Below are 13,548 nucleotides of genomic sequence, written 5' to 3' on the forward strand. Positions count from 1 at the left end.
CAATTACAATCCCGAATTATTAATTCTGGATTTAAAAATGCAATCAAGCACGGGATAAAATAATTATGCATTTCATCCTATCCCACCAACCAAACGATCCATAAGTGACTAGTCAAAGTCCCACCATCGAGGAATATAGTGGGATGGATGGAATATTGTCACTCTTAATCAGATATCTCGCATTTAAATTTGAGAATGAAAAAATACTTGATTTGAAGCGCTTCCTTCAATAGGCCTTATACGCTGCGGACCCGAATTAGTCGAATCAATAAGTACCTGAATGGTTAAACAAAAAAGACTAGTCAAAGACTCAAAATAAGCCACATGTTTAAAGAACCACAAGTAATTGAATGCATGAGTGCATGCGCTCATAAATAAGCTCATGTCGCACCATACTTTGTAATAAAAAAATCTGAAAGCCACAACACATAGTGCGCAAAAGGAATATTATCAGATTGAACCAATTTGTCCTATGGTCAAAATTAGATTTTTGATTCATTTTTTTAGGAATACTTGTGGTGACTAGGTGAGTAGTCTCAATCTTTTAGCAGGCATTCTTGTTGTTACCAATTAAATGTTTCTTGGATTTAGTCATAACCTGGTCTTCTATTCTTCTGTTTGGGCAGTTGTCAATTTCTGTTGGATATACATAGCTGCAATTAATGCTGTTTCAGTGAATTTTAAAAAATGTGGGGTCTTTTGGCAATATGCTTAGTTCGTTTTCAATTGTAAAAGGAATTTGCATGGTTCTTGTTCAAAAGCTGTTGTTGAGTTTTATGAAAGTTAAAGCCTCAGAATACAATCATTCACCAGGTATTTCTATTCTAATTTTCAGAAAAAGATCCTCTGTTGTCATCTTTTGATACTATTAAATTTTGGAGCAATGAATAAACAGTTTGACTGAACTTTCACTGAAACAGTTTACTTTTCACATTGACAATTAGCAGTTAGACAAATGGAGGAAGAAAAGCATAGTGAATTCTGCAAATCTTCATACCATTTTGACTTGGTGAGGATTTTATTTACTACTTACCTTTTTTTTCCTTTGTACTAAGCAGAGTCTTGATTTTTCCTTCAAATAATTTTATTACTATGTGAATAGGATACTGGGCTAGAGAAGAACTATGTAGAGCAGAAGAAAAGACAATTACCTGGCTGTGATTCTTCTAAGGATGAGATTAATGTAAGAAGCTTTTTACTGGATATTTATTTGTGTTGTGCTTGTTATGAGACAAGTAATTTCCAGAAAATATTTTTCGGAAAATGACTTATTTTCTGGTATTTGGTTGGAGGGTCGAAAATATTAATGACTCTTTTCTTGTTTAAGCTGAGGTCAATCGGAAACAGCTTCTCTACCTTTATAAGGTAGGGGTAAGGTCTGCGTACACACTACCCTACCCTGACCCCACTTGTGGGATTACACTGGATTTGTTGTTGTTGTTGTTGTTGTTGTTGTTTCTTGTTTAAGGAAAAGAAGAGTATTTGCAAGCTTGAGAAATTGAGCTAGACTGTTAAGAGGAATTTGAATGCTAGGAGAAATACTTGTCTTAGAATAAATCCATCTTTTGCTCAGTAAATTTTCTTTCTTCTTCTTCTTCTTCTTCTTCTTATTTCAGTCTGTTCATGAGGATCTGATTAGAGAAATTGCACTTCTGGAGCTGGATATTATGTATTTGGAGAAATATCTTCTTTCAATGTATAGGAAAACATTTTCCAAACGGTTAGAATCACTGTCTATGAAAGATGAAAGGAAGTTTTCAGAAGTGAAGGAGCAAAATGGCAAGTCAAAGGAAAATCTAGTGACTAATACTAGTCCTATTTTGCCACCTTTGAGTAATCCAATCAAAGAATGTGATGACACACAAAAACTAGTTGATTCTACCATTTTGAGATGCCATTCTTCCCTATCACATGCTGCCTTTTCCTTCAGAGCTTCACCTTCAGTTGCAGCTCTTGCCGAGGCGGTCGACTCATACCATTCTTTGCCTTTGTCAATGCTCGAGGTAAGTAGTGATGTAGAAAAAGAACCATGTTATAAATTTTTTTAACAAGCTCTTGTAACTATAATCATCAACAATAGTGTTGATGCCCTCCTACTTGGAGCAAGAGAAGGAGGTGGCTTGGTCAGCATATAAGCGATCCACAACCTCACGAGCTAACTTTTGTGGTTGAAGTTAGGCGGATCGGTGACAGAGTGGTATCTGACCCACCCTCGCCTCGTTCCAAGCTAGTGATGTAGTTGAGTCTGGCAGTCAGACAATAGTGAGGTCACTGGGATTCTGGTGGGTGAGAGTCTGACGCCCTCCCTCGTTGGATAAATGGTCTGCAACTCTTCACCTCACGAGTTAGCTTTTGGGGTTGGAATTTAGGTGGATCGACGACAATAATCTTGGCTGGAACCAGTCCGCCACATGTAATCAAGGGGTGTCAACCGACCCCTTCGTCGAAAAATCACATTGTGTAGCTAGATAAATTCATTTAGGTATATACACAACAAATAACACCCCTTGGCTTTTTTATGAGTTCACTCTTTTTATATTTTGACCCCCTTAATGAAAATCCTGGCTTCTCCACTGGCTGGAACAGGTGTATAACAACCTGTTTATTCGAGGGGTCATTTTGAGTTAGAGGGAATTAATATGGCACCTTTTCTTTTTCTAATTTTGGATCAACTACCTTGCTGCTAACCGGATTATTCATCTTAATTTTGTTTTATTTCACTAACCACTCTGCACAGAATACATGAACTAAGTTTTTTTAATATGATATGTACAGTAATCATTAATGGAAATTTTATCATGTTGCAACTAGCATGCTCAGCCATCCACGGAGTATACTGTTACAAGTTGTTCTAATCATTATCATAAATCGCCAAGCCAGTTATCTGAAGAAATGATCAAGTGCATTTCAGCCATATATTGTCAGCTTGCTGATCCACCTTTCCTTGGCTATGATTTAAGCTCATCTCCCATCTCAGTCTCATCATCAACACTGGAATCATTTCCTGAAGCTCAGACCGATATGCAGGGCCAGAAACGCAGAGAAAATTCATCGTCAAACTATCCGTTCCACATTGACGAGTCGAAGAGATTTAGCGGATGTTTTGTTAGGATGGTTGAGGTGCAAGGGCTGTGTCGAGATAGTCAAAGCTTAAATGCTGCAGAACACGCACTAAAACAATTTAGGTAAGCCTAATATTTCAATTTGTAGTTTCAGTTTACAGCTACAAGGGCTGTGTCGAGATAGTCACAACACACTCTCTCTGTGTTGTGAGCCTATGGATCAATCTAAGCAGTTTATGATTATATCTTATAGAGCTTTCTTAAATTACAATCGGATTAGATACTCGAAGTTATCCATTACACAAATCTATACGAATTGTCTATTTAAAATGAGTTGGAAAGCATGCACCTGTGAACCAAAGCCTAAGTGCATCGACATGACAACTGCTGGTATTTTAGTGTTGATACAACAACAACAACTACGCCTGAGACATGACGAGTCTTAAACTTGTCAATGCAGGTATCTAGTCTCAAAGTTGGAAGAAGTTGACCCTAGGGAAATGAGACATGAAGAGAAACTAGCTTTTTGGATTAATGTCCACAATGCACTAGTAATGCATGTAAGCTTCACTGTGATTCCTGCTTTATACTCATTCAAATGTGAAAAATTATGAACCACCACTTTATATGTTTTTACAGGCATTTTTGGTTCATGGGATTCCAAGAAGTAATCTCAAGAGAGCATCTCTACTTCTTAAGGTAAGAAGATTCTATTGATATTGTGACAGTTTGTTGTGTAATCGGTTCCTTATAACTCGGTGAACTTTCCAATTTTCAGGCCGCTTACAATATTGGAGGGAATACAGTAAGTGTGGACATGATTCAGAATTCTATACTACGATGCCAGTTGCCTCGTCCTGGTCAGGTAATTAAATTCAATTCCTGTGTTTCAGTATTTGAGAACTGTCATACATTTCCTCTTTGGTTTCATATGTATTATTTAAATGATTAATTTGTTAGACTTGTGTCTGGTTTCATTGGGCTTATTGAAGTTAATTTTGCCTGTAGTGGCTTCAATCATTGTTCTTTACTAAACAAAGATTTAAAGCTGGAGATGCACGAAAAGGATATGCATTAGAGCATCCAGATCCTCGCCTACGCTTTGCTCTCTGCTCAGGAAACCATTCTGATCCTGTGGTATGCACTGACAAAAACATAAGAATAACTGTCTTTTTTCCGCTCTTGCCTAAAACTAATGATGTCTTGATCGATAAGAATAACTGTTTTCTTGATTTTTGCCTATATGTTTTGACTTGTTTTTCCATTGTATGTGTGTAGCTTCGATTGTACACATCGAAGAGAGTGTTCGAAGAACTAGAAGTGGCTAAAGACGAGTACATTCAGGCAAACGTAAGGGTACACAAAGAACAGAAACTAGTCCTTCCAAAGAATGTGGAATCTTATATTAAAGAGGTGAATTTGTGTCCATCTGGTTTATTCGAAACAATAGAGCAAGCATTACCTTCTTATTTGAGGAAGGAAATTCAGCAGCCCGAGCAACGAAAGTTGTGGAAGAAAATTGATTGGATTCCTCACAACTTCACTTTCCGCTACCTTATTTCAAGCGAATTGTTTGAGTGAGCTTCACAGTCTCGTGCCTTTCTGATCGTCGTCACTGTCAATGGTTATGAATGTCAGATGAATCACAATCAAAACCTGTTGAACAGCAGCTTTGAGAAAAAGTAACTTAAGATCTGGAATATATTAAAGGGGCTATTCAGATTGAAAAGTGGTTCAATTTTTGAGCTCCTAGTCTAACAAAGTGCTGTAGTTGTGATTCAACTGTCATTCCTAATGAGTGTACCCTCATTTTCCCAAGCGAGTTTGTAACAATATGGATGGTTAAAAACCACATTTATTCTCTTATTTTTTTTTCTTTTACCTTTTTGTGGGAGCTTTTTTGGTTATTGTAGTAGCTCTAAATAGATCAATGGTATGCAAAAAGCCAATAGGCATAATTCAACAAGATTAAAGTGAGGTTTAGGAGTGACAAACGGGCGGGGCGGGGCGGATATGGTTCTAGTCGAAAATGGGTAATGAAAAAACGGATCAATTATCCCACCCGACCCATATTTAATACGGATAAAAAAACGGGTTAACCGGTGGATAATATTGGTAACCATATTACCTATGAATTCTTGCATATGATCACTTTTGTTAGAATTAGGAACCCCAAATAAAAAAGTTAGACCCATTGGTTATCCATTGGTTACTCATTGGTTATCCATTTTCTAAATGGATAATATGGTTCTTATCCATATTTGATCCATTTTTAAAAAATTCATTATCCAGCCCATATTTTAGTGGATAATATGGGTGGTTAACGGTTTTTATTTAACTATTTTGCCACCCCTAGTGAGTCATTACAAATTTGGGAACCTTTCTAAATCTGGATTTAGTGGAAGGAAACTTCATTCATTTTAGTCATCAAACTTTGAAAAAAATTTGAAATCTGTTTCTCAGCACCAATAAAGAAAAAAGTAGTTGATACTGATACAAAATATAATTTTAAACGAGAGAGGATCCAACATTTTAACACAAATTGCAGTCGCTATGCTTTTTGAGTAGAGCTGTCAAACGGGTCAGCCCAGCCCAGCCTAGCCCAAGCCTCGTGGGCTTTTAAATTTAGTGGTCTAGGACTGGCTGGCCGGCCATATGAATGGACCTTAAATTGGCCAACCCAATCCAGCTCTAAGAGGGCCGCGGGCTGGGGCAGGCCGGCCCTTCAAATTTTTTTAGAAAAAAAGAATTTCTTTAAATCCTTAAATATTTTTTGTGACGTAGTCGATTAATCATATAAACAATCTCTGTTTGCTTAGAGCGTACAAAAAACTTGATATCTGACGAGGAATCTCGTAATTGAAATGTAAATTCTCTATATCTCTAGCTTTTCTTATTGAAACATTTTTCGGAAAATATTTTCTTTCATACCAAGCACACCAAATAAGCGAAGTGTCAAGCGACGTCTGCTCTAGCCTCTAGTGGTTGGAGCTAGCACCTTCACCATCAACTGATATTTTAGAGATTCGAGTCACGGTAAGTGAGGCCATTCTTGACTCTCCGGGGTGGGTGGGGGTTTAAAAAAAGCCACTCTAGTCTTGTAAATTATGAAGAACATTTTCTGGTTACATTTGTTTGCTAGCTTGGACCAGAGACTTATGTTGAATGACATTTTGAACTGCATAAAAAAGGTAGCCAGGTGCATAATGCATCTCGCGTTCACGTAGTGTTTACCCTCGAATCCGGATAACAATTGAATTTATATGGGGTTTTAAGGATCCGTGAACTAAAAGATACAAAAGGTTTTTAGGTTAAGGAAAATAAAGATAAAGACTCAACAATTGCTGTTAAAGTAAATAATCGCAGAATATAATATTGCTTAGAACAGTTGTGCTTGATGATCCTCAAGAATTTAGAGAGATCCCCCTTTATACATTCTGATTAAGGGTAAAAATAAGGTAGGTCAATTGATTACATCGTGGATCCCTGTAATTACGCCTTAATGGCCTGAAGTGGTTGAGAAAATCACGTTTGGGCGAGATATCCGGCGACGCTTGGTTATCCGTTACGAGTCCGGCTTTCGACCTTGTGTGTTTCTCCATCCGGTGGTGACTCCTATCGAGCTCTGTAACGGTCTCGAAATGACTCGACCTCGGTTGTAGACGTGGCCGTCGTTCTACCTTGCATCCAGGTCGGGTTTGATGGCCCCGATTTGCTCCGGTCCGGACCCAACCCGGTCGGGCTCAAGCAAAAAAGGGTATCACCTAATACAACCCTAGATAGGTTAGCATGAAGGCGAACATGAGGATAGAAGGTCAATAGGTAGTCGAGCAATTTCTCAATTTCTCTCTTTTCTGTGGGAGGAGATGGTTCTAGTTTAGAGCATCTGTTCCCTCTTTTCTTTATTATTATTATTATTATTATTATTATTATTATTATTATTATTATCCAAAACAGTCTTTTTATTTCACACAAGGTACAAATCTTCTATCTTCTTCAAGTCCCACTTATACGATCATATTAGGTACTTTCTTCATTCACTTTTAGTTGACAAGTATTCCAAAAATAGATTTTTATTTTTACTTGTCACTTTTCGCATATCAAGACAAAATTATTTTATTTTTCCAGTTTTGCCCATAACATTAATTACTTATTCCAAATTATTTTTCAAATTCATTCAAACTATACATTAATTAATATGAGTATCATGGTAAATTATGTACTTTATTTATTATCTATATTATTATAAAAGCATGAATATAATATTGGTTTACCAAAATAGCCTTAAAATATTGAATAATTTTGGACAAGATTGTAATATTATAATTTGTCCTGATCTAGATTCGCATGGAGTCCTAATTCTAATCAAGTTTAAACTATTCATAATATGTCCCCACTGTGCTTTGAAGTTCCAAAGCTTACCAATTCCAGAGACCAAAAGAACTCTTTAATTTGAACCGATTCGTTGCCTCAATTCTTTAACAAGGCTTTGTGCTGGCAGCACTAAAATTAACTTTATGGAGGTAATTTAATTATATTCATCATATGAATTCTTTATCTAAAAATTTATTCCGTGCATCTATCTCAATGAAGAATAAACTATCCCATAATTATTTCATGCTATCCTTATTTTATTATAAAAAAACGTCTTTCAACAAAAAAGGACGCAACTTAATGAAATACATATGGGAAGTCTTTGGTTACGTTGTCGGTTGTCCAATTGCATTCTTTTATGTATGTATATTACTTTGTATAAGCCGTAACGTGCTCCAAGTCAAATTTATTTAAAATAGAAACTCTTTCATGCTCCATCCGTTTTCTTCAATAACAAAAGTTATTCGTTTGATGTAGTTAGTAATATGAGACTATCATATCTTTATCCATTTTTTTAAATTCTTGTAGATGAACAGAGAACACGTGACCTAATTAGCAAATCTTTTCTCCCATATAAGTTAATTAGCAATTTGATTATGCCTTTCTAATAACTTCTAAGAAATATTTTTCCTATCATAAAATTAATTCAAAAGACTACAAAAGTGAATCAATAATTGCGCGGGACATAGTATTTGTCTTTTCTTTTGTCAGTCTAAAGGGTGTTCAAATATTTTTGTTGTTGAGCTTTGTATAAAGTTGTTTCTAGAAAAAAAAATCCAATCTACCATTTTTTGTATTTATATTTCTTTCGCTTCATGTTGCTATTGTTTAAAGATGGTTTCTCAGCTAATATGTTCTGTTTTTTATGTTTTTGTTTCGTCTAGATGTGTAATAGTTTAAATTGTATAAAGTGAAAAATTTAATTTTACATGTGAAGTTTTCGCTCTACCTTTTAACGACGACTATAATCTATTTCCACTATAATTCAGAAAATGGACAATACTGCAATTTGGAATTAGTTGATATGGATTGTACGGGCATCAAATATTTTTGTTACTCAAAGGTTCTCCAATGCATCAACAATTTTGTTGGGCAGACTTTCGAGATGAACAAAATCTGATACTAGCTAGGCTAATGACAATATGACATGGTTTCCTCATTCTCAGATATTTATATCAAATAATTAAAGAACAAGTAAGAAAATATTTAAGAATATAAATATGTGAGAAAGAGACAGAAGAAAGGTTGGTAAGAGTCAACACCACTAATGATTCTGCAAGCATAAAGATCGAAAAGTAAAATGTCAAATCGATCTTTTTACTCTTTAAAAATAAAAAATTGGTGGATAAAATTATATTACGATTAAATATTCAAAACAAGCAATGAACTAATATTAAGAATCTGAATCAACATAAAATAAATTATTTTTTTTAACACCAAATAATTAAATCTTTCAATTAATTATTTCGCAAGAGAATCCAATTCAATTATTTTTTAAATTCATCTTATGAGTAAAATTATTTTTCAAGTTAAAACAAAATCTTAGGGTACATAAATTTATTCCATAAATAGAGCGTTAGAGATTAAAAAAATTAGAACACAAAGTAAAAAGGGTTAGTATAGTATTAAGAATCAAAAAGGCCATACAAGTATCTGAGGAAGCACAATCAAAGTTAAATTCTGAACAGGAATAAGCTTCAAGACCATATTATAAAGAGACGACTATGGTATAACGGGATTATCATTTGTAGATTCCTCTGACGGAATCGAAACAATATTGACATGTCATGCATTACTTGCAAATGTTAGATCAAGAGGTATACATCTCACTTTAGATTTGATATACCTTTAGAGTTGAGGTCATACAACTCACTTTAGATTTGATATATCTTTTCAAACAACTTAAATAACCATCACAAATATATCAAAACATTGCAATGGTACTAAATTTATAAGGAAAGTAAAATTTGTAATATGGAATGAAACGCTTATGGCTAACCATCGAATGACCGAAATAAGGAGTTTTAGAGATATATTGGATATCAATGAACATTTGGTGAAAAGGTAATGGTTTAAGAGGTGATTTCTGTCAGTACTACTAATAGTTCCAAAATTGACGAAAGCAGCGATTGTAAAAGCTAGCTTACCAAAATTATGTTTATGGCTTCAAACGAAAATGATTCAATTGACAAAAAAATAAAAGTAAGAACAGATCCAGAATTCAGTGACTTTTTGCTTCGTCTCCGAAACGAAGTAGAGCATATAATAAGAGATGGGTTCTTCTAGAACACTTAGTTATCAACTCAATGGTAATAGTAGTGAATTTAATAAGGGAATATTTTCATTATTAGATTAAAATACAATTTGTGCAAATCACATAATAGAAATTAAAGAACTATCTTTGCTAGCAGAAATGAATATGTTGATTAACTAAATAAAAGGTTGATTACTAAGTTTTATGGTAAAAATATTTTTTTTGTAATTTTTGACTCAGCAGAATATGATACCGATAATTACTACCTCGAAGAATACTTAAAACTTTAACACCAAATGGCCTTCTATCATACAGGTTTGTTGTTAAGTTCATTTCTTACGGATGTTAGTATCACCGTATATATAATAGACTAAGTTAAAAATTGATTTTCCGCTGCAAATAAGTTGATTTTGAAGAAAAATATGCCCTTTATACTACTGAAAAACTTAGATCTGCCGAATAGCTTATGTAATAGCACACAGTGGTATAAAAAAATTCATACATGCAGAAATTATGATACTGGTCAATGTGCTTCTAAGTACGTGTTTATCCCCGAATTCAACTTTCTTCTTTCAAAATTAAAGAATATTCTTTTAAATTTGTGTGAAAATAATTTTCAATACGTTTATGTGTTGCAATTATAATAAATAAAGCACAAGGACAAACATCCTAAATATTGGACTATATTTACCGCAATATAGGTTCTTGCACGAACAACTATATGTTGCTCTTTCAAGAGGGATATCAATATCGACAACAAGAGTTCTGGTTATGGTGGAGCAACCAAAGCATTAAAAGGAAAAACATACACAAAAGAAACATCGCCTACAAACAAATGTTCGGCAAGATACCATAATATTAAATATTATTAAACTATAATACATAATTATCTAACTAACACGACCAAATTGATCATTTGTGTAAGTTCTGATGATATCCATTCATTTTGAATTTATGTATTATGCTAATGTATAATATTTTTCGGCATTTAGATAATTGTTGTATATACATAAAATTTCTCTCATTAATTAAATTTTGTTGTTCCTTCATATAAATAAATGTTTAAACCATCATGTGCTATTATTAACGTGCAACGCACGTTTATAGATACTAGTTTCTTAAAACGTATGAAAGTCAATACTGAATAAGTAAAAGTAAAAATAAACGGAGGAAGTATGTTATTAATGTTGTATCCAATCATTTACCTTTACATGAAAAAACAGAGAGTATTAAATTTCGTTTCCAATGAATTAAACACATAAAATGGACGAAATAATGGACTATAATTGGAAGCGTGCCGTTTCAGACACACGCGCAAAACAAAGTCATCAATAACTTCGAACCACACCAACCTTTTCCCTTGTCAACTCCAAGCCACATCCATACATTTATGATATCCAAATTCACCTTTCTGTACTTTCTTTTGAACTTACTTTGTTGCTGCATAGCCATCTTTTACACTGCCAACAAGGGTTTTGGTATAGTGGTAAATACTTTTCATTCTTTGTCGCGACCCGAAATTTTTACCCACGGAATTATGATGGCGTCTAACATCACACTTACTAGGCAAGCCAACATTAGAGTGTTATTAACCAATTTCCTTTACGTTTCATTGATTAAGAGTAAACAAACTAAAACAAGTAGAAATTATTGCGGAAGTGAGTGAACAACCTCTTTATATATATATATACTATTACCAATATAGTTACTATTACTACCCAGAATCCGGTGTCACAACTCACGAACATATTATGATTTTCTACAAACATCAGTCTGAAAGAAATTACAACTGTTTTGAAAAGAAAGAAAACAGTAATGTAGAGACGTAAAAGGGGACGCCAGGGCCTGCGAACGCCAACAGGACTACCTTGGGTCTCCAAATTGTGTAACCTGCAGCCAATTTCTCAATCAGCCACTGTTTGCTCCGAAATCTGCACAGAAAGTGCAACGTGCAGTATCAGTACAACCGACCCATGTACTGGTAAGTGCCGAGCCTAACCTCGACGAGGTAGTGACGAGGCTACAACGGGGCAATTACAATATAACATGCATACAGTATGTAATAAAGCGGAAAGAAGGACGAAACAAAATGAAACAGTAACTTGTAATGAATGAATACAGAACTCAAGTATCTTATCAGTACCCAGCTATAACCAATCCTTAAGTGAGAAACAAAACTACAGAATAACCTACACAGTAGAAGAAAGATACATAAACACATAAACTGATGCGGCGCGTATCTCGATCCAACCATATAATCAATATCAATATGAACATTCGCCCTTATTACTCCATATCAATCCACCTTTTATTCCTCATGTTGCGGCGTGTAAGTCGATCCCACCGTAGAATAGCAATTCACCCTTATTACTCCTCAATATATCACCCTTATTCCTCCTGTTGCGGCGCGCAACCCGATCCCACCATATAATAATATTTCACTGTTATTTCTCCTCAATATATCACCATTGTTCCTCCTGTTGCGGCGTGCAACTCGTTCCCACCATATCGGTACCAATTACCCATTAAGAACAGAAATTTCACAGTTTAACTCAAAACTCTCCACAATATCTAAACCTCAAACCAAAGCAAGCGGAAAGCTTGTAAATTATAAAACTTCACAAAATTAATACTACTCAGCGAAACAAATCAAAAATGTACCATAAAACACCGATAAATCAGCTTAAGCCAATAATATGAGACTACGTGATATCTAATACTTTTAACAATGAAAACCAATATCTGACAAGTAGCAATTGAACATGGAGGCACCAGTAAAACATGTAACAGTTAAAGCAGGGAAAGCAATATAATAAGAACGGGAAGAAAACAGACAAAACAGATAAATTGGCGGCGCATAGGTACCCGTCACCTCACCTATACGCCATTCACATGGATTTTCACATAGCAATCAAGTCAAGGTTCCTTAATACCTCGAGTCAAAGTTAGACACAATACTTACCTCGTTCCAATGGCTAACTCAAAGCTCAATCACCGCTTTTCCCTTCACACAAGCCTCCGGACCAATAGAATCTAGCAAATTACCAACCAAACAATTCAATCTAAGCCTTAGGAACTACCCAAGATAGCAAGGAATTCAATTTAGGCCATTTTGGAAAAAGTCAACAAAAGTCAACACCCGAGCCCGCTTGGTCCAAACCCGAAATTCGAATCAAACCCCGATTACCCATTCACCCCCGAGCCCGGATATACAATTAGTTTTGGAATCTGACCTCAATTTGAGGTCTAAATCCCCAAATTTCTAAAATCCCTAGTTTCTACCAAAAAAATCCCCAATTCCACCATGAAAATCTTAGATTCTAGGTTGAAATCTTGTTAAATGAAGTGAAAGATGGAAAGAAACGAGTTAAGAATCACTTACCCATGATTTAGGGAAGAGATGGTCTTTGGAAAATCGCCTCTTGTGGTTTAGGTTTTGAAAATTTGGGAAATGAATTAAAAACCCCGTCTAAATCCCTTTTACACAGCTGCAAATGTCGCATTTGCGACCTGAGCTTCGCAAATGCGAAGGTACCATCGCAAATGCGAGGTCCTTCACACCTCTGCTGCTTTCGCAATTGCGAAGGTATGTTCGCAATTGCAAACTTAGTTCTCCGTAAATGCGGCAAAAAGATTGCATTTGCTATCACTGCCTTCCCAACCTCACTTCCCAAATGCGAAGAATTCCTCGCAATTGCGAGGTCTGCTTGGCCCAGCTACTCATCACATTTGCGATGAGAAGCTCGCAAATGCGGAAACTGCAGGGATCGGAATTGCGATGCCTGATCTCGCAAATGCGAGATCAGAGGCCTGCAACAAGATCAGTTACACCAGCAAAATTTCCTAAGTTCAAAACAC

At 35.3% G+C, this 13,548-nt stretch overlaps 1 protein-coding gene across 3 annotated transcripts; it reads left to right on the forward strand.

Moving 5' to 3' along the window:
- On the forward strand, nt 398–4,943 carry LOC109230763. 3 transcript variants are annotated; one of them, XM_019396224.1, is made up of 11 exons: nt 398–526; nt 627–813; nt 945–1,009; nt 1,103–1,183; nt 1,617–2,003; nt 2,812–3,185; nt 3,523–3,622; nt 3,702–3,761; nt 3,841–3,927; nt 4,071–4,199; nt 4,341–4,943. In XM_019396224.1, exons 2-11 carry the CDS (start codon nt 708–710, stop codon nt 4,641–4,643), a joined length of 1,692 nt encoding a protein of 563 aa, XP_019251769.1. In that variant the 5' UTR covers nt 398–526; nt 627–707; the 3' UTR covers nt 4,644–4,943. The 3 variants fall into 3 exon arrangements, with proteins under 3 accessions (XP_019251769.1, XP_019251845.1, XP_019251920.1); XM_019396300.1 differs by having other exon boundaries at nt 948–1,009; XM_019396375.1 differs by lacking the exon at nt 398–526 and having other exon boundaries at nt 779–813; nt 921–1,009.

Source organism: Nicotiana attenuata, chromosome 1 (genome assembly GCF_001879085.1).
Source record: "Nicotiana attenuata strain UT chromosome 1, NIATTr2, whole genome shotgun sequence".
Taxonomy (NCBI): Eukaryota; Viridiplantae; Streptophyta; class Magnoliopsida; order Solanales; family Solanaceae; genus Nicotiana; species Nicotiana attenuata.